At 37.1% G+C, this 22328-nt stretch overlaps 1 protein-coding gene across 2 annotated transcripts in view; it reads right to left on the bottom strand.

The window, feature by feature from the left end:
- The window catches only part of scara5 (scavenger receptor class A, member 5 (putative)), a 72721-nt gene that overhangs the window by 8769 nt on the left and 41624 nt on the right, over positions 1-22328 (bottom strand). For both annotated transcript variants that reach the window (XM_007572676.2, XM_007572752.2), the window contains exons 4-10: positions 22016-22215; positions 21706-21884; positions 21508-21634; positions 20236-20404; positions 14358-14438; positions 8511-8618; positions 2986-3051 (exon numbers count right to left, since the gene is read on the bottom strand). In XM_007572676.2, coding sequence (XP_007572738.1) covers positions 2986-3051; positions 8511-8618; positions 14358-14438; positions 20236-20404; positions 21508-21634; positions 21706-21884; positions 22016-22215 — 930 coding nt within the window. The remainder of the gene's footprint in view (positions 1-2985; positions 3052-8510; positions 8619-14357; positions 14439-20235; positions 20405-21507; positions 21635-21705; positions 21885-22015; positions 22216-22328) is intronic.

Here is a 22328-nt window from a genome sequence, read left to right as displayed (position 1 = left end):
TCGTCATTATTTGATCCTCTCAGTGACATAATGTTCTGTGAAACAGGCTGAATGAATGAACTCAGGCACTTTCTCAGGTAAAATTCAAACTTTGAAGTGTAAAAAGATCCAACTGAAAAATCTAATAATAAGTCTCCCATATGAGAGTCGTGACAGAAAAACACACGACGTCGTCACTTGATATTTCTCACTGCCTACCGCATGCAGACTCGGACCATTTTTCTTTTGGTGAAACCTCAAACATGCGCGTCTTGTTAATGATGTGAGGAGAGAACTGATCTCTGACGGTTTATGTGGCTTAAAGATCAAGACCTTCTGATGCGAGCGCCGCCCCACGACACATGCAGGACATGCAGAACAGCTGCGATGATGTAATGAAGGAGGAAATATCTGAAGGAAGAGAGGGAAAAAAGCTGAGCCTCGGCTACGTCCAGAGAGGAGTTGATTTATGGCATCTGCACATACTTGATAGTTCTCAAATTTTATCCATTAACACACACAGTCCATCATAATTTCCTTTAAATTGAGTACTGAAAAGAAAAACAGAATGGTTGCTATGGAAACTTGGTGACTCCGACAAGATCTTTTTTTTAATCTGCCATATTTAACATCCTTCTCACTGTAGAAGGTTACGAGATAAACTTGGGTCTTTCTGTACCCGCGTTTGTCAAAGAAGCAGACGTTTAAAGTATCAGGCAGAAGCATGTTCTCTCCACTTGGGTTGCTAGGTAACGGGCTGGGCTAGGCCGGGGTTGCTAGGCGACGACGCAGAGTGACTCAATCATTGGTAGGTTTTTAACCAAAAAATATGAACTTTTTGCTAGAAAAATGGCTGGGTGTTTGTAGAAGCAGCTGAGAACAAAATGGAAGAACAAAAATGCACAAAATGTGAATTTTGTGTAATTCGTTCACTTTCAAGGAAACAGCAATTTTTGGAAAAAAAAAAAAAGTGAAAAAGTTTTTGCGCTAGGATGAGGATGTTTTTCAGGATTTGTACAGGAATTTGAAAAAACGTTTTTAACATCACGAGTCACGTGATCAACACCTGTATGGTTCTACTGGTGGAAAAGACAGGAAGTGGTAGGATGATGTTTTTAATGACTTATCATATGAAGAAACTTATTAAATCCTGTTTCTTACTTAATGGAAAAACTGCAATTTGAAAAACTGTTTGTTTTTTTGTTGTTTTTTTTTTACATTTGCATAATATCAACAAAGTTTTGTGCAAGTCTGTAACGGAAAAAGAAAAAACATAAACTAACAACCAAACGCTTCAAGAATCTTGTGACAAAGGATTTTTACTCCATTAAACAAATCTCATATTGAAAGTTGGATTTTTATCCTAGCGGGATGGTGGGCACATTTCTGCTAATTCGCTAAGAGTGGAGCTAATTGCTCGTTTAGCACATTTGCTAACTTTTAAAATGTTGAGCGAACTTAGCTTCCCTTAAATACATTTTCTGGATAAATTTTAAAGATCTATTTTGATTGTTTGTTTAATAAATTTTCAGTTGAATAAAGTTCAAGTTAAAGTTTTTTGGTTAAATCTTTCAAGTAGTTTATATTCATGCTTTTATTTTGAAGTAGGTCAAGACAGATCCATTTCCTCTCCTGACTTTCTTCACTTATGAAACACAATAACTTATCTTGTACCCAGAATGCATTGCTGTAGAACTACAGGTAGTTCAGCCGTACACAGCTTAAAATATAAGTGGACAAACTAACAAAACACAAGGAATAAAATAAAACAGATATTAATAAACCGATATGGCAAGACCTTTCAAGCAATAATGAATGGAGAAATGAATAAATATGGCAAGATCTTTCAAACAAAATGAAGCACTCAGAAGTGATATAAACATAAATTAAAACCAAAACACCCATTTACATTTTAGTATTAAAGTATCAAAGCATGTTTAATGAAACCTGCTGGAAAGTGAAGCAACCATCCATAAGAGAAAAACCTAAACCACTTCAGCAGTTATGCAGCATATAACCGGCTATTTGAGGGTTCTGCTGTTTACATTCTGTCTGAAACTGAGTAAATTAGACGAAAACGTCCACATAACACATAAACTCACAACCTTCCAATTTAGAAGCAAATATAACCTACAACAGACTTTGAAGTAGCTTTTCTTTGCAACAGCAATAAGCAAAAATTTTAACATAATAAAATATCCCAGAGCGGAGTCAATTTTATTATTCTCCTTGATCTTCAAACTTGCATGATTTAGTGAGTCTGCAGCAGCTTTTCTTAATGCATCCAAACACTGGAGAGTCCATTACTGCCCAGTGGGCGAAATAACGAAACCGCAGAGGGAGACTTGTCATTACAGAGGCGATGTAAACGTTCTGGAAGATTAAAGCAACAACCTCTGTTTAACTGGCCGAACATCTGGATGCATTAGAGCCCAAACAGCTGCTGGAGATCCTCACCAATCATTCGTCACTGAAACAGAGGCGACTCTCAGATAAAGGAATAAAACTGCTTCACTGATTCTGGAATAATATGATTAACAATTAAGCACTTCATTTCTGATGAAACAAAAGTGGATTTGATGCAACATTTAGATTCATAAAAGTACTTCAGAGGTCAATTGATATCTCCGTCCAAAACACCAGAATTTCTTAAATTATAAGAAAAATAAGCAAGAAATAATTTCAACTGAGCCTATTTGCTCAAAGATGGCTTCATATTAAAATAAAGTATAATTTAATAAATGTGCTCAGAAATATATGTCGTTTAACACTAATATTTATACAACACATAAATATACGAATATAAATATGGAGTCAAAATCAAATTAATTTTATTCTAATTTGGGTTTGATCTGAATGTATGTTTAAAGTTTACTAGTTTAGCCTGAATAGATTTAAACTGGGTTTGGAATTGGATCTTATCTTGATCTGTTTTGAATTGTTGCCACATGATTAAATTAAATTTAAATACATTGGAGTCGTTTTAGAAAACCAGCCAGTTCTCACCTGTTCGTTCTCCTCTGTCGCCTCGATCACCTTTATCCCCTCTGAAGCCTCTGTCTCCTCTGTCACCTGCAAACAATCACCAGAAAAATCTGTAAATAACTTTAAAATGACATGCGGAGAAAGATTAAAACAGAGAAAACACAACATATTACAAAGACAAAGCAACAAAGACCAAATAATACAGAAGAGGCAACAATTTTTGAGCATCACAGAAACTGTTTATCAGCTGAAAAAGCCGCAAAATTTGCTATACAGTGATAATTAGACCACATTAAACAGAGAAGACAGACATATTAGTTCAATCTTTAAAGGTTCTTTTTCTACAATATTTTCTTGATTTCAAACCCTTTTTCTCTCCTTTCAGCTCTTTGGGATGTTTTTACCAGAACCATTTTAAATAAGCAGCCCTGTAATTGAGAAAACAGGCGTGAAACGTAGAAATTAGAGGGCTACGAATGTGTTTAATCTGCCTTCAGAGAGCTTTACCAGAAAAACAGAAACCAGAAGAGAATTATAATGTAATATTGGGGCAAAAATGTTGATCTATAGCTTAAAAAGTGTAAAGCCACCAAATCAAAGGAGGAAAAATACCCTTCATTTTGGTTGTTGTAAATATATGACGCATTTACCCACAAATGTCACTGCAATCAACAGCTTGGAGGCAACTCATTTCTCATTTGTTTTTATTTAAAAATAAAATCCTTTGCCAAAATGGCAACAACTTGCTGCTAGCTCTCCGCAGCGAGGCTCAAAACCACAAGGCTGTTCCTGCCATCAAAATATACGGGGATTAGCAGAAACTGGGAATCTTTCCCAACTTTAAATTGATTTTCTTTTAAATCGCAGCGCGGCGGTTAGGTGTCAGCAGAGGTGGCCCTCAGGCCCACCAGCCATGTTTTACAGCCGGTGTTTGGTCCGGCCAGGCGGACACACCCTGCCTGTGACGCGCAGAGCTGTCAGGGCTGGATGCATTTCACCACATCCTTAACAACTAAAATATACAGCAGGGAAAACACAAACACACCATAAGCTACTGCTGAGCCACAAAATACAGACAGCGACCGGATTTAAGAGACACCAAGTCGGTCTGGATTTCAGCGGCCCTGAAAGACGTTTGAAATTAACATGTTGCTGCAGCTTTTAAAACGGTATTTGAAATGTTCAGACAACGTTTTAACATGAGGGATTTATTTAATGGCTAAAACTGAAGTTATTATCTTAGGACCCGAAGAGGAACGATCTTCAGCAGCCAAAAACAAATGATCAGGCCTGAATCTTCACATACTTAAAATAAGACAAAACTAACCAGTTACTTTTAAGTCAATAATTCCTTAATAATGATAAAAATTACTTATTCCATTGGCAGATATGTATTAAATGAAATAATCTGCCAGTGGATTGTTATTATTTACTAGAATTTGGTTGATAGGTGACGGGCTGGGCCTGGCTGGTGTTGCTAGGTAACGGCTCTAGTGGAAGTAGAACTCTGTTGCTAGGTGACTGGCTAAGCCTGGCTGGCGTTGCTAGCAACAACTTCCTGATTATTTCTTACTTATTTTATGGTCACCCGATCATCCTCTACGTCTTCCAAACTGATTAATTTTTACTGTTTAAGTTAAGAAATCAGAACGATCTTGATATTTTGTTGTAATATTCAATGAAATTATTTATTCATTCAAATGATTTAAATCCAAAGAGCTATTCTGAAGCGAGTCTTTGCATGTTTTCTTTAATAATCCTGGGTTAATGACTGCAACATGTGGTTATGATTTGCAACAATCGGACATTTCCTTTTATTTTGAAGGGTCACATTAAGGACAGGAGAGATATCTGCTGGTGAAATTTGCTGTCTATGTGTGTGATGGCTCACAAACATTTGCCTTTGTGATTAAAGTCTTTCACTGTGAAATGTGTAAGCTGTTCCAGGTGAAACAGCTGCTGTTTGGAATAAAACAGCCAAAGATTTCCCAAACAAAACTTTATTTAATTCCCTAAATATGATTTAGCCATCTCCCAGTTTGCATGAGTTTTGGCTTCCTCTGTTGACTTTCTTTTCCTTTTTTTTGTCGCCCTGAATGTTTTTTGGCCCAATTAATCTTATAATTGTGATTGAAAAGACTTTTTTTAAATTTTTTATTATCTAATAAATCTGAGACGTCTCATTTCCTGCTTGTTGCTCATTGGTTAGAAACATTAGATGTAAAACTTCCTTTATTGATACAAAAACGGTGTCATTAGAGGAGGATATCTTGTTCCTTTTTTTCTGAGCACATCTTCAAAGAAGTTTGAACCAATGTTCGCCAAATGTGTTGGGGAGAATACGAACTTCCAGATGTCTGCTTTGCTTCTGCAGCAGAAATACAAATGAAGGAATGGAAGTCGGCCAGCGTTGCAGGATCCAGGCCAAAATGTAAAAGCTAAGCAGGAAATGCGCCAGAAGTTTTTAATTCTGGATTATAATTTGTGTCATCCATTAGAGTCATTATTAATTTAGATTAAGACGTCGCAGTTTTCCAAACCATGCTATGTCTGTTTGCGGTAGCTGAATTTTTGGTGGGCATATGCAGCGGTGTGCTAATGGAAGACATCTTGCAATAAAAAGTTGCTGCGACTCAAATTTGCAATGTCAGGAATAAGTGTAAAGATAAAATTAAAAAGATATAAAACTGTTTGGGTAAAACAGAATCAGCCCAGTAAAATCTTGTAGTTGACAAAGGTCTAATAGTCCATCTGGTCCGGACCTGGACTGAGGTCAATCCAGTTAATGACCAGAGTCCACATACAGAAAAACATATCAATTTTATCCAATAGAAGCAGCTTTAAATGCCCAAATTAAAAAAAATAACGTTGGCGTTGAGAGTTGTTCTCATTGTTGGACCATAACTAAGTGACAGGAACAAAAAGTTTTTTTTAAAGAGATCTTGGTGAACTGTGGGACTGAACATTGGACATTTCAACTAAACCAGCAGTGATTTCCAGCAGCTGTTGGCTGAACACACAAACACTAAAAAAACACAAACACTACGACTATGACTCCGACTTTTGGGAACTTTGTTTTTATTTGAACAGCTCAGCAGGCGATGCTGGATTTCGGGTAATCTCTGCAGGTTTTGGGCTCTGCAGATTTGACGAAGCCAAAAAAGACAAAAACAAGACAGATAAGGTGTAGAAGGAATGCTTTTCTATTGTCAAGTTCTAGATTAGATCATTAAAAGTTGGATAAATGTGCAGAAAAACTATGGAGTCCAGACAATGAGTGCTTTGAATCTAAAAATACAACCTGAATATGAGTCAGCCTGGACTAATAAACATGCATAAGTTTATCACAAAAGAAAATAAGCAGCAATAGATGAACCGGCTGCAATAAGTTTATAAAACTTTCATCTTCAAGGAAGTATAATTCCCAACTTTATTTATATAACAATGAACATTTCTTGAATTGCAGTTCACACTGTCTGTGTTTTTGGACCGACTCTGTCTGTGATGAATATAAACACCTAATGTCGGAAAATAAAATATTAATCTGAACAAAACAGGAAATTTAAGATTATTCATTGTTTATGTTTTTATTGGAATGAAAAGCTCCCAAACAAGAATCGTTTTAAATCCAGGGAAACTTTCACTGCAACATTTGAGTAATTATGAGACAGCTGAACAGCAATCAGATCAGCAGGGACAGCTGCTGCGGTGGAGCAACAATGATGTGGATGTTGAAATAATTACAGTTTCCAATACTGAGCAGAAATCAGTTGCACCTGCTGGGAACTGCAGAAGTGTTAACATTTTTTAGTTTCTGCTAAATCCCTATAAAGTTTTATTTTACTTCACGAAGCCATTTGAGGACTGGGTCTTGAATGTCTTTTGGAGGAAAGCCTGAAAAGATTCAAAAGACGAACATGTTTCCAAATTTCAAGTGTGAGTTGTGAAACATAGAGAAAGAAGATATTTTTTTGTGAGGTTGTTAAAATGAAATCTAAAGTAGCTCCTGTAGCTATGGAGGAAAAATAAGCCATAAAGTAGTCAGGCAAGTTTACAACATGTAATGTTATCCACATACAATCTTAAAAACACAGTAACAAATTTAATATAAACAAGTATAAAACTTAAGTCTCACTTGCACTATAAAGTGGTTTTTACACTCAAAAAGCTTCCTTTAAGTACAAAATAAAGTTAAATGTTTCCAAGGTTGGCTTGGCATGAATTAAAGTTTGGATTTTGAACACAAATTGGTTTGCAAGGTTTTAAGATTTCCTTCTCAGCCTTGGCGAGCCACAAACCACATACGTGCTGAGTTTAATTGCTGGTGAAAAGCTGGTTCATCCGGGCTGCCAGTGGATTCTTCTGGTATTTCTCTCCCTTGGTTGACGCTCAGTAAAATACAGTGATACTCTCAGATCTGAAATTAAGTTCATGGGTTTTAAAAATGTCAATTTATTCTGTAAATGTAGTTTTGGGTTCAGTTTGAAGGCATTAATGGTTCGTTTGTTTGCTCTCTCTGACCACGTTACACGAGCTCAACCCAATATCTCAATAAAAAAGATTAGCAGATTTATTTATGTCACTAATTCAATTCTAAAAGTGGAACTGATTATATAACAACTTTTGTTAAATTTGAAATTTGACAGCTTACAGATACAATTCAGCTTGAGAAAATTTTAATTTTACTCAAGACTAATTAAAAAGTAAAATAATCAATAAAATGACCAGCGTACTTAATAGACGCCCAACAGAGAGTCAGAAAGCACATTACTATAAAGTTGAGTGGAAGGAAAACGTGTGCAAGTGTTTAGCAATAATCAATAAATCAGTTAATTGGATTGTAATTTATAATGAGGTCAATAATTTCGAGTTGCATGCTTGTTTGTTTTCGTCATCTCTCTCTTTCTACCAAACAGACTGGATATCATCTGACTTTCCTTATCGTTTCCATGGCAACGGGCTCAATATGGGGAACAACAAAGTGATTTTACTCTTTAATCTCATCTTATTGTCCCACAGAGGAGAAATTCAGGAAAACCTTATTTGTTACGCTCATCTTTGTGACCACAAAAACCTAAACTGTGGAGATTAAGTAAAGATTAATGGGATTAACATAAAAATATTGCAGTGGAAAATTTCATCTGGTCATATATGTAACATCATACTAATAAAGTCATAATATATTACCTAATAAAGTTTTCCACCAACTAAAATCAGAGGTTAGCACTTATGCTAAATAAATGTAATTGAATTGTGAATAAAAGTGAGAAAAAATGGTAAAATTCAATGTTTCTTTGCACATTTTGAAGCATTTTCTGTGGTTTTACAAAGTGGATCCCTGGCTAGAAGCTAAAGCTCTGCAGGGGGCCACAGCATGGAAACATTTGGGAAACCCCGGCTTAAAGGATGCAAGCTGCGTGGGTTATAAATGCAGTAATTGCAGTAAAAAGTGGGTGAAAGGTCAAATCTGAAGTGATTTTATGCACTGCATTGCCCGACTAGAACAATAAGACCAACGCCTCTCTGTAGAGATTAGATTGTTGTACCTTTAGGCCCAACTGGTCCGCGTTCGCCCTTCTCTCCCCGTGGACCATCGGCCCCAGGAGGTCCTTGCACGCCGCGGGGGCCTTGCATTCCCTTCTCTCCTGCAAATCCTGCAGCAAGAACAAACAAACACAAAGCTGTGAACACATATTATGATTTAAACGTGACCTACTATGCTTCCTTGAACATGTTACGATAGCTCTATACCAGGGTGTCCAAACTATTTGCAACATTGGCCAAAGTTAGGAAGCACTAAATACGTTAAGCTTGCAATATAAGTGTAAGGGTTTTTTTTGTTTGTTTTGATAAGTTCCTAACTTTTAGGGTAGTTTTTATCATTTAATTTAGTCTAGAAAATCTTTTAGTTGATTCCCAGCAATGAAAATGAGAACTTTCTTCACAAAACACTTCTTCCATTAATCAAGTTTGATGCAATAATTAAAGTCCCATAGTCTTAATTTGAGTCAAAAGTCACTGGAGGTTAACAGCTCGACTTACCAGGAAATTAAAAGTAAACGAAAACAGCTGTTCAAAGAAAAATGCTCTGTGCCTAACAGTTTTTGTTGAAGAAGACAAAATTGGTCATTTTCACACTCGCATGTGAAAGTGGCTGCAAACAAATGCACAATTATGCAACGGCACATCTTTGAAAAGCATTAGTAGAGCATCCTACACAACCAACAATAATGCAGAAAGTTGTTTCTGGATGGTAAGTCATCCAAAGACAACAAAACATTTTTCTCTTCCAGCAGCCATTGTACAGCACATACAGCAGGAAAACCAGCTGACCAACTATTCTGGGGTTCTGCTTGGGTTGCCAGGTAACTGGGCTGGGCTTGCATGGGGTTGCTAGGTAACGGTACAATGTCGTTACATTCAGAAGGTTTTTGAAACAGCTCGTTCCAGAAGCCATAAAACATTAACTTATTGCCATAAAATGCCTGGCTGTTTTATTAAGTACTTGGGTTGTTTTTAGAAACACTTGAGATCCAAATTCAAGTAGAATAATGTGCAAAATGTGAATTTTGTATAAAAAGTCCCATTTAAAGGTGCAGTCAGTTTTTTGGACAAAGCCAATTAAGTGGAAAACATGTAAAAAACTAAATCTAGCACTACAATTTGAAGAATGCTATATAAAAAACTAATACTGTGAAGCACTGATTTCCAATTTCCTGAAACCTCTGTGGAAAATGATAGAAACTGAGGCCAACAGGACATGTTTTCAAGCTTCCCCCCCCATCTTCTATTGTTTATATGGAAAATTTGGGTTTGAAAACAATGGTAAAGTTTTCTTTGACCTACGCCAAAACACCAATTTCTCTCCCATTGTTCCTTTCAAAACTGCAGCACAAACTAAGAATGTTTTTTGTAAGCAAATATCTCTAAGTTAGTTAATGACTTATTGATTGCGGCTCTGAAGTCAACACAATCATTTTCAAATGTCACTGTGCCTGATTTGTGCCGACTGTGCAGTGGTGCCTGCTCTAAATGTGAGTGAAATAATTGGGCTAAAAGCGTTAGAGCCAGAAAGGCACAATAAACCAATGATGGATGATGTCATGTAACTCAACGCGATTCAACAACCCGCTAAGAAAATGCTATCAATCACAGTTTGGATCCAGAGCAGAAGTGTTCTTAGTGCTCTGCAGGTCGGTCCAACTGGATCGCTTAGCAAGAGGAGAGAGGCTGGATGTGATGAAAGACTCGTTGGCTTCAAATGGAGGAACATAAGTGTGTCTGGTGTGATATATAAACAAATTGTCATCCGACATCGTTGGAAGGGAAACAGCCTGCAAAGCTGAAAACAACGACTCTAAGGTCAACGCGCTTCCCTCCAACTTCCTGCACAAGACTTATTACCTTACTGTGCTTTGACAGGAAACTCCTTTCTTAACAGGAATGCATTTTAGGTCAACAAAGCAAAACATCGACGTTTTATTTCATATTGTAAGCATGCATGTTTTTGTTTGCTGGTGGAGGAAAATGGCTGCCCATGTTGACTCATCCTGTGCAAGGTAACAATGAGCAATATACTGGCTTCAATAGATATCCATACTTTTTCCAACTTATTGGACTGTAGTTGCACTGATCTGCACTGTAAATATTTGGGTTTGAACCCGGACTTGAATGTATTGGATCGAATTGTAATGGGACCATTCTGGAAAGAAACACTCGCCAAATATCATGCATGTGAATTTCAGATGGACATATTTCCAAAGGAAACATTTGGAAATAGTTTGGAAATTCAGATATCAATTTCTCATTAAAATAAGTCCTCAGTTTATCCAAACACTGTTATGAAAAGCTAAACATACACTAACACCAGGCTTTTACATTGGAATAAAAAATAAATACACTTTTGGCTTTTTCTTGTTTCAACATCTCACAAACAAAATCCATGTGTTTTATTGGGATTTTATGAAATATTCCAACCCAGGTTAAAGTATAATGTGTGAATTTTGAAACTTTTTACAAATGTGCATTTTTAAACTCTGAAACCCTTAAATAATTCTTTTGAAGTCTCCTAATCAGAAAATAGTCGACTTGTAAATGAGCATTTCTATGTCTGATGTAAAGCTAACGCTCTACATCACAGCATCGCTCATGGTGACACACGATGGTGGCAGCATCATGCCCTTTACGTGCTTCAGCAGGGACTGGGAAACTGAACAACTGAGGACAGAGGCAGCATGAGCCTATGCTAGCAGCAGTGCTAATAGCAAAGCTAATTTTTCATTTAGCACTTTAGCATTTTTGCTAACTTTGAAAATGCTTAGCATACTTAGCTTCCCATAAATAACATTTTCCAGATAAAATCTGAAGGGCTAATTTACTTGGCTGTTTTGTTAACTTTCAGTTGAATAAAGTTTGATATTTGGGTTGAGGTTTATTTCAAACAGAAAACAAAGAAACAAAATAAAACACGGACAGGATGTAAACATAAAGACAATATCCAAGGACGTTAACAAACATGTAAATTATAAAATCAAATTTCAGTTGGTGCTTGAGGGTTGCAGTTTTTTAAGGGCAGGTATAATTTAGCATTAGCACATTTAGCGCTTTAGCATTAGTTTCTGCTAAATACGGTGTTGTTGTGGTACTTTATTGTTAGCATAGCTAATGCTTATGATTAGTGCTTCAGGTTTAGCGCAGCTAGCATTTTATCAACTTAAATTGCCAGCAATTCCAAAAAAAATAGACAAAATTAATAAATAAAATAGATTAATTTAGAATCAATATGTCAATTTGGAGTTATAGAAGCATAGCTCAAAGAACGTTAGCCATCATCAGTGGAAACATTTTGGTGAAAAAAGTCAGCCTTGTTTTTGTCCCCTTGCTTTTATTTATTCTTCATAGCTATTTTTGATTGGAAATGTAACAGTACACAGCCGATTTTACAGTAAACGATTATTGCAAACCACCAAAGATTGAGTTAAACTAAAAGCAGTAGGAGGTAAAAAATGCTTTTGACCTCAGGGATAAACAAACGATGTTTCTGATGAGAACAAACAGCTGCAAGAACAACTTATGTTTGTTGACAAAACACGGATCATTTAAATTGTGAAGCTTTATGCAGCTCCAATGTTCGTATTCATCACTGGACTGATGTCTGATGCATCCGCCAGGTTTTTCTTTTTGCGTCAGCAGCAGCAGCTTTCGTGTTATGCTGCAATGTATTCATACGTTTCTCAGCCACAAAACAAACAAAACACAGATATAAATAAAACACTTTGTTGTTTCATCCAGATAGGTTTTTCAAAAACAGCAGAGGTTAAAGCAGTTAAAGGAGCCAAACATGTCAAATATAATGACTGAATTTTTAAACATGCCGAAACTTAATATGCAGCTGCTTTGCATAGGCTGTAGGCTTTATGTAATCAGATGATCTTGAAGGTATTTTGTTAAGATAAGGTTGGCCTGCAGCATCATGTCTGGTCGGGATAAGCGACAAACAACCCTGTGGATCAAAGTTTCCTTCAAAAGATGATTGGGGTTGCATGTCTGTCGCGTTTTACAAGGTTTCCAGATCTGGTTTTACTCCAAAAATCCAGACCATCAGGAGGCTTTTACTCTTGTAAAACAGCAACAGATGTTAAACTAGGCTTTTGATTAATTGTGGACCACATACTATTTCAAATTGTGACTGTTCTGATTTCAGTTTCTTCAAAACAACCTAAATATACATATATTTTGAGCTAACTTTTTATTGAGCTCTCTCTTTTCCACTAAAAACAACAATTATAAACATTGAGAGTTGTGGTATTTTACTGGTTTTACAGAAAAATAGATGCTTCTCACTTTGCAAAAACACAAAACCTTATCAAGTATTTTTGTTCTAGTTTGTAAAAAAAAAAAAGTCTGTAATTTAAAATACCAGCAGCTGTGGTAGATTTCTGGTATTTTACCATAAATTAGAGATGTTTTCCTTTATAAATTTTAATCTATTAAAAAAACCATCTTGTTCCACTTTGTCACTGCATAAACATAAAATCTTATCAAATAATTTTGGTCTAGTTTGTATTGGAAATTCATCAGAACACTTGAGACAAGACCAGACCGGCTGCCACGCAACGTTACAGCAAGAAATAAGAGCTTGTTTTAAGTAAATAATCCCTCAATATGGAAGAAAAAGTTCTAGTTCCACTGGCAGATTATATATAAGAAGATATTTTGATATAGGGGCCGATGGAACTAGAACCAGGTTGCTAGGCGACGGGCTGGGCTGGCGTTGCTAGGTAACGGCGCCAGTGGAACTAGAACTTTTTTTTAATCAACATTAAGGAATTACTGACTTAAAACAAGCTCCTGTATCTTTCTGAAAAGTTGCTTTTAAGTTAGTTTTGTCTTACTTCAAGTGTATTAAAATATTTGCGCTCTTGGTGAGAATTTATGTTTCTGATTTGTCCTGTTTTTATTTCAACTAAAAACTAGAAACATTTTTCTTTTTGCTGTTGATTCCTGAAAGCCAGGCAGCTGATGAGGAATCCCTGAAAAAACGAAACAGGCCGTGTTACTTGGAAATGTTTGGAGAGTTTTTTGGATGGAAGATGACAGCAGGCTTGATAATTCAAAAGGTGCCAAGCAAGAGGGAGCTCCAGAACATCTGGGTTCATACAGTTGTTGTTTATATATATATATATACACATGTGGTCTCTTACAAAAGGAGAAAAAAAGTAACATGGCTCTGAGCTGGAGATTTCTCGTACATGAAGATTTATGCTGTGTTTTAATAAAGAGAGGAAGATGGATTATCCATCCCACTGGCCTTGTCTGAAAATAAATCCCCACCCAAAGTCTGGAATGTTGTTTTCTTAATATGTAGGTGACTATTTAGTGGGTCCACTTTCTATATAAGAAAAGTGTCTGAATGTAAAGGCAGAAAAACCAGATGAGAAACTAATCTCTGGTCTTTAAACTTCCACCAGTCCTGCAACTCAAAAACAAATCTTTATTTTCCCCATATGCTCATAACTCCCAAATCTGTTGTTTACAATGAATGTTTACAGGGCAGCTAATTAAAATGACTCAAAACTATTTAGCCAGTAGATGTGTTACACACATTTTTCCAACCATCCTGACTATACAAAGAAGATTATTTGTATGCATTCTTTTTTAAAGGGAAAGTCAATTTCTCTGGGTTGTTCTGCCACCATGTAACTGGTCCAAGTGCAGTTAACGTTGTTTTTGCATTGGGGACTTCCCACCAAGCAACAGACCTGATTTCAAAGCTGAACCTTCATCCAGACCTCTTTCAGACTTCAGTCAATGTTTGATCAAAGTGTAGCCCTGATTTAAACCTGCAGCTTGTTGGCAGCTTCCACACCTGATGGTCCGTTAGCTTCACCCACCTTGCAGGCCAGAGATCCCAGGAACGCCAGGATGGCCCGTTTGTCCAACGTCTCCCTTTTCTCCCTTCGGGCCTGGGGGTCCTGCAAAAAAAGGAAAAACTTTACCAACACAGTTAATTATTTAATGTGTGGCTGACAGAGAACATCAGCACTGCAAAAAACTTAATCTTACCAAGAACTTTTGTGTATTTTCTAGTCCAAATATCTTTGTACACTTTATATAAGACCAAACTAACTTATAAGTAACTTTTCATCAAGATGTATTGATGAAAAGGTTCACGTTCCATCGGCAGATTATTTCACTTACCAATAGAACAAGAACCTTTTCACCAATATTAAGGAATTATTTATTTAAAACTGGCTGAAAAGTTACTGATAAAAGGAGAAGAAGGAAAGTGGGAAGCTTATGTAACATGTGAGGGTCTAAATTTGTTTTATTTTACTGAACTGAATTAAAAAAAAGACTTTAGATTTTAAAAGTTGCAGACTCTTAGTTAAGACAGTGATAATAGTACTTTAACTTATAATTTAATAATTTATTTGTTAACTAATGTGATAATGCACATTAGTTAACATTTCTGTAAATGTTTTCTACAGAATTAGATAAAATACAACTTTTTATCTGGACAATGAGTAACTTCTCGTTGCTAAAAATAAACAAAAGGTTGAACAAAATGAAGTCAAAATGACTTAATTACACAAATATCGCCAATGAATACAATCAGTGCAAATACAAAATAAGGAAAACTATAACAAATTATAAAAGGTATAACAAATTATTAAAAAATAATTTAATCCATAGATGGATTAAACAGGTCTATAGAGATGAGATAAAATGAGCAAAAACGAACCTGAAGTTTCACCAAATCAAGCAGAAAATGTGATTTGGTCTGATTAGCTCAACTTTTCATCCATAATAAAATAAATTAATAAATAAAAACTACACATCATTAACACCAAGAGTGAAGCATGGTGATGGCAGCATCATGCTTTTTGACTCAAAGATACTTAATTTAATTTAATTTATTTGATCAAAACAATGCAAATGTATTATAATTCATGAAGAAATTAGCTTGATAGCAACATGTCCTAAAATAAGTAAGCAGAAAAGAACTAAATGTATAACTCAGGAAAGAACACAATCCTTACAGTTCAATAAAAAATCCCCAAAACAAGCGTGGAAATGTTGCCAGATAAAATGAAACAGATAACAGAAAAGGCATTTTCCCATTACATTACAGATGTTTTGTTTTACAAAAAGGAAACCCTGAGGACTAGACCTTTATTTGGTGCTGATTATAATTTAAATTATATCATGAAACTCTAGAGATCGTTGCATTTATTTATAGTTATAGCAGCACACACAGAAACGTCGCTGCTAAATGAAAGTCAAACTGGATCCGACACCGGCCTGCAGATCCAGTCCAAACGTTTGTTAGGAGATTCAGGGAGGAAAGAAGCCAAATAACGAGAGAACAAGGAAGAAAAGTCTGGCCACAATTAAAACCACATGTTTAAACAACCACAGCACAGCTTATGGGAATACCGAGAAATTCAGGGCTTGTTTTTGTGCAGTTGGTCATCATCCTGCAGACCCGTAAGCTGCAGGTTCCTGGAGCTGCCAACTGTAAGCATGTAGCATGAACAGGTTCCTGAGGACGGGATGAAGGCCGCAGAAACACAGGCCAACATGAAATCAGAATGAGGAGGAGAAAACATAGAAACAAAGCTGGAACTTCAACAAAAATGATGTTCAACTGGAGTCGATGCCGAGTAAAAAAGATTAAATCTGCTGAATCAACTACGGTCATCCAATTCATGCAGCTCTAAAGTTATAATATGTAGCAAAAATCTTCATAAAATCAGGAAATTTATGGATAACCCTGAGAATGTTCCTAATACCAGAGAGTCTTCAGTCAGAGGCTTCTTCAGATTCGCTGTAGCACTGACTGCTACAGGAGATCATTCCTATCACAGCCATCAGGATCTTCAACAACTTTTTGAAGAAAATTGCATAACATTTAACTTTCCTCTGGGATTATCAACATATTTTTGAAATGAACTGAAATGCAAAAGTACTAATATTACTTAAACTTTTTTTTGCATTTTGTAAAGTTTATCCATAAAGTTCAATGTCTTAAACCAAACAATGTCAAGTAGAGTTGAAAAACAGATAGATGACGTTACAAGAGCTTGAAATATTTTCACCAAACCAAATCATAACTTTTTTTTTTTTTTGGCTCCCTTTGCTCTGATTCTCTTAAACAAAAATCAAAGCAACTAAAAGCCTTCAGAGTCCAACAAATTAAGAATAAAGTTGCTGTTTGAATCTCTCTGCAAAAACTGAGCATCTACACTGACAGTAGAACATCACTGTGACTCTGGAGGAGCTGCAGAGTTTCCACTTCTCCACAAACCCAGATTTTATGAAAGAAAGAGCAGCATTGTCTTAGTAAAAGTACTCCATTCTGCTTGTAATTTGCTGCTGAAACAGGAAACATGTGGAAGAAGATTTCCTGATCAGATGGGGTAAAAACAGAACATTTACAAGAGAAGCTGAGAATGTGTTGAAAATCCTGTGATGGTTCTGTCCTCTGCAAGGTCAAGTTACTGGGAATTAACTCATGAGAGATCCGTGGTTATCGTAACAAAGAGGTCGATAGGAAACCTTTCAGATTTTTGTCATTAGATTAACACATAACATGTGTGGCACTTAGTGAGTCAGAATGAAAATAGAGCTAAGCAGCCTAATTAAAAATAAAGAAGAGACCGAACCAAAAGCAGCCGTGGCAAGAGAAAAAAGAACGGCGGGTAAACATGGATGGAGATGTGAAACTCTTCTTGGCAAAGGTGACGCAAAGCTGATTACCAATGAATGTGGCCACAGAGCTAAAACTGATGACAGGGCTGATTTGAGTTTTCATTCTGGGTAAAGCTCTAAATTTAAGCCTCAATTATTTGCAGGCTGAGGACCCACATGACGCGCGGACCCAAACTTCAGGGGTCCCATTTGGTTTGCTATCAGTTCTTCGTGCTGTGTCCTCTGCCAACATTACATCATGGCATACCTTTTGATTTTAACAAGCCTGAGAAGTAATTTGTTACGCTGGTAATGAGAAATGCATTGCATCTGGAGTAATCAGGTCTGCAGAGGTTGGAGGAGGAACACAGAGCGTTGCTTAATACTGCAGGGTTGAAATCCCAAAATGTAAAATGAAGTTGCACGCTAGAGTCGCTTGCAGTCAGTCATACTCCAAACATGGCTGAGAGGTGCGCAGAGGTGGTGATTCATTAAGAAACTCTCATGTTCTGATGTTATACGGACGTCTGACTTTGTAAAAGTTACATTAAACAGCAGCACAAAGCAAATGCTTCAGGCGTTTTAGATTCCTATTAATCAGAGAGGAGACTCAATGCATCCAAATTCATTAAACAGTTAAGTCATACGCAGTTCTCAACACATGCAACGCAGCCCCTGAGTTTTTTCACAATCATTTCCAGAGGGGTCTCCATAAGGGAACACAGATGTGACTTACTCAGCTGATTTTGTAGGATAAAAGTCTGGAATATCTTAGAATGACCCTGTGTCTAAAACTAGCGAGTAAATCTTTGAACACTTCATGACAGGAGAGGGTTTGTGTTGACGACAGTTGCTCCCAAATACCTCCATCCTCTTATTCATTAGTAATATTAGAAGGAAGCCTAAATGTTGCATGTTGTAGCATAGCTAGCAGGGGTGGGCACAGCTAGTGGGCACAGCTAACTGAAAAATAATGTGCTAACCCTGAAGTGCTAATAATAAAAATAAGCTCTGTTACTACTAAAGCGCTATTTAAACATGCTATTTAGGAAGGAAGCGAATGCTAAACACTATTTAAACATGGTAGTTAGGGAGGACACTAGTGCTAAAGTGCTATTTAAACATGGCATTTAGGAAGGAAGCTAATACTAAAGCGCTATTTAAACATGCTATTTAGGAAGGAAGCGAATGCTAAACACTATTTAAACATGGTATTTAGGAAGGAAGCTAATACTAAAGCGCTATTTAAAGATGTTAGTTAGGGAGGACACTAGTGTTAAAGTGCTATTTAAAGATGGCGTTTAGGAAGGAAGCTAATGCTAAAGCGCTATTTAAAGATGTTAGTTAGGGAGGACACTAGTGTTAAAGTGCTATTTAAAGATGGCGTTTAGGAAGGAAGCTAATGCTAAAGTGCTAAATTCAATCACGGTAATATTCACTGAGTAATAACAGTAAATTTTTATTTTGTATATGTGTCTGCACAGTTACGCTACAGTTTTTTTAGCTGTTGCGTTTTGCTAACTGTTGCTAATTTGGCCAGAACATTTTAAACTGTTTACTGTTTTACCAAGAAACATTCTGGGGATAAAATAGATGTCATTTGCTGCACCGCCTGTATCTGAGCGTAGCTTGTAAGTCTTTGTGCAATTCATGGCAGAAGATGGTTTGTGTTGACAACAGTTGCTCCCAAATGCCGCCGTCCTCTTATTCATTCATAATAGAAGGAAGCATGGATGTAGAAGAGGCTCCAATGCTCCAAAACTGTCCTATGTCTTTTATTGGGTCTTTTAGCAAAATATTGCTCCAAACACCACAGAAACTCACCAGATATGTAATAACTTCTTCTTTGACTCCACCAAAATACTGCAATAAAACCAGTGGGGAGAGTACCTAATGTTGCATGTTTTTAATATCTCTACAGCTGTTGTAGATCATATGTATTATAATACTGTTATGTCATAAACAGGTTCCTTTTATAGGACTAAAACTCCAGTTTCTATGGTGCTCCATAAAAATAAAACAAACCCCTCTAATAATGTCAAACTTCATGTGTCTGATCAAAGTAAGAGTTGTTTGCTTTCCTTCAGATCTTTAATTTATACTAATCCAACATTAGATTAACAAGATGAAACATCACCCTAGATTTTTACATGTTTAATGCCAAAAACAAAATGAAAAGTCGTGAGAAAAAATCCTGAGTCACATGACTGAAGAGCTGAGAGAACAACCTACAGCAGCACCGATGATATGATATTTCCGTCTTTACAGTGCTAGTAAAGCTAATTTAGATTTACTTAGATAACCCATTCCTAGATGCTTAGAAGTAACCAAAGTTTCAAGGTAAAAGCAGACTTTATGGGAAGCTATTGTAAAAAAATCACATTTTGTACGTTTTTGTACTTGTGACTAATTTGGGTCTCAAATGCATCTAAAAAAGCCGATGTGCTAAAAAAAACCACTCTGTTGTTTTTTGGCAATAAGATAATGTTTTGTGGTGTCTGGAAAATGAGCCGTTATAAAAACTTCCCAATTGTTAAGTCAAATTTGACGGACACTGCTGTTACCTAGCAACCCCACACAAGCCAGATCCCGTTACCTAGCAACCCAAGCAGAGCTCCAGCACATTTAGTCAGCTGGTTTTACCTCTTTATGCACTGTTCAATGGCTGCTGCAACAGACAGGTGTATGTTTATTGACTTTACTATTTAGAAACTACTTGCTGTATTCTTGTTGGTTGTTCTGCTTTTCAAATATGTAGGATTGCATAATTTCGATTCTGTTTGCAACTATTTTCATGTGTGAGTAAACACTGAGTTTGGGGGGTGGCCAGCAGAAGATGATTTAGATTTAAAGTGACAAGAGGCCCTAAAATATTTTATTCTGAAAGGATCTCTCTGAAATCTCATTATCTAAAAATAATTTTGTGCAAAAAAAATGTAATGAGAACATGTTTAGTATCTATTATTACCTCTTCAGAGAAGTATAATAGGTCACCTTTAAATGTAAGTTGTATTGTGACGTTAAGACAAATTCAGGTTTGTCATCTTAAACTCTGGACATAATCAGATCTTTGCTCACCCTCCAGAGTGGTAAGGTTCTTCAGGGTCATGGAGTGCTCCCAGTCCTTCAGCCGCAGATCCTCGGTGATCGAGTTCAGGATCTCCATCTCGTTCCTCAGCTGCGTCTCCGTGTGGATGTGCGTCACCCACAAACTGCTGGTGTCGTCTGTGATGTTGTGGATCTGTATCTGAGAAACATGATGCAGATTGTTATAGACCTACAAGGCTTTTATGCAGCAGTTTCACTGCAAAATCACAAACTTATTAATTTAATTAATAATCCTATTTATTTAGACACAATTACGGTCCATAAAAAAAACATATAGTAGCAAATATATTAGTGCACTGAAAATATGACAAAACTAACTTCCAAATAATTTTCAGGAAGATATAGAAACTTGTTTTAAGTCAATAAATCCTTAATACTGATGAATAAGTTCCAGTTCCACTGGCACCGTTACCTAGCAACGCCAGCCAAGCCCAGCCCGTCACCTAGCAACACCAGCCAAACCAGCCCGTTACCTAGCAACCCAGTTCTAGTTCCACTGGCGGATTATTTAATTTATATCAATATATTTTTCACATGTTACAAAACAGGGCTGTCAAACTCATTTTCATTTTGGGCCATATCAAAAATCTAAATGCTCTTAAAGGGCCGGTTGTGCCAAAATACATAGCCTATATTGATAAAATCAATTAAAAAGTTAAAATATCGATAAATAGCTGTTCCTCCGAGATTTTGTGATTGTTTTCTTGCAATCAAAATTACAGATTTTGTGGGGCCAATTTGAAATGTTTGTAAGGAAATTTTCTATTTATGCTTATGTATGATGTTAAGAGTGACTTTTAATTGCTTGCCATATAAATTACAGAGTACAATTTAACCACAAGCAAGACTGAGGCTGCAGTCACTTAAACTCAATGTTTTTGACCAATTTTGAGAAAATTTGCAGTAAAATCAGATAAAAATGTGGAGATTTGTTGATTTTGTGTGAATTTTCCAGATTTGTGAAAAACTGGAAGGAGTTTCTGATGTAATCTGGAGTTTAAACGGCCACGTGAAAAGCTACAGCAGGCCAGATTTGGCCCCCGGGCCTCGAGTTTGACTCATCTGCCAATGGAACTAGTACTTTTTTCATAAATTTTAAAGAACTACTGACTTAAAACAAGCTTCTATATCTTGCTGAAAAGTTACTTTTAAGTTAGTTTAAAAACTAGACCAAAAATACTTGGTAAGATTTTGTGTTTTTGCAGGTTTCAAAAATTATTGTGCTGCTTTTTAATCTCCAACCTGCAGGTCTTTAATTTTAAGGTGATGAATGCTGATGTCGTTGGTGAAGGTGTGATTTACAGCTCCAACAGTCCAGTTGACTTCGTCTAGTTTCTCTCTGAGTCCATTCAAATGTCCCGAAGCGTCCCTGAAACACAACCAAATGGTTAAGATTTGTCCCTGTTTGACGTTTTAGTCATCAGACTCTGGGATGCGAACCTCAGCAGGACGTCGTGGTCGCGGAGCCACCTGGAGGTCCGGGCCACCTCTACGCTCAGGACGGTCAGGTTCCTGCCAGCCGAGCTGCTGAAGGAGGACAGACGGTCGTCCAGCTGGACCAGGTAACCTTCTGACTGCAGAGAGTTCGCCTGGATGCTCCTCAGATCGACCTCCAGACTCTGGAGGAGGGAGGGAGGAGGGAGAGATCAGCCTCTCTCTCCTGTCGGTTCTCTACCCGTTTCCTCAGATCGTCTCTAACAGGTGGGAACGTCGGATCGGCGCCAGGTGAGGCGTTGCTGCTCTCTCTCACCTTAATGAGGATCTCCAGCCGCTGCAGCCAGCTGCTGTGGTTCTGGAAGATGCTTTCCAGCTTCCAGATGTTTTCTAGCAGGTCGGCCTGCGTGGACGCCTCGCCCAGCGTCTGCTGGAGGACGCCAGCGTGGTCCGACGTTCGAGTCACGTTCTCCATCAGAACCTCCTGGCGCTGGGAGGAAACCTGGGACCGGGACACTGGGGAGAGGAAGAGAGAAGAAGAGAATCTGAGAGTCTGATGGACCGTACTGAGGGACCAGGTTTAAAATGATGGATGAATGGACGAACAGACGGATGGACGAATGAATGAA

Source organism: Poecilia formosa, unplaced genomic scaffold (assembly GCF_000485575.1).
Source record: "Poecilia formosa unplaced genomic scaffold, Poecilia_formosa-5.1.2 Scaffold1, whole genome shotgun sequence".
NCBI lineage: Eukaryota > Metazoa > Chordata > Actinopteri > Cyprinodontiformes > Poeciliidae > Poecilia > Poecilia formosa.
This window is presented reverse-complemented; position numbering and strand designations above follow the sequence as displayed.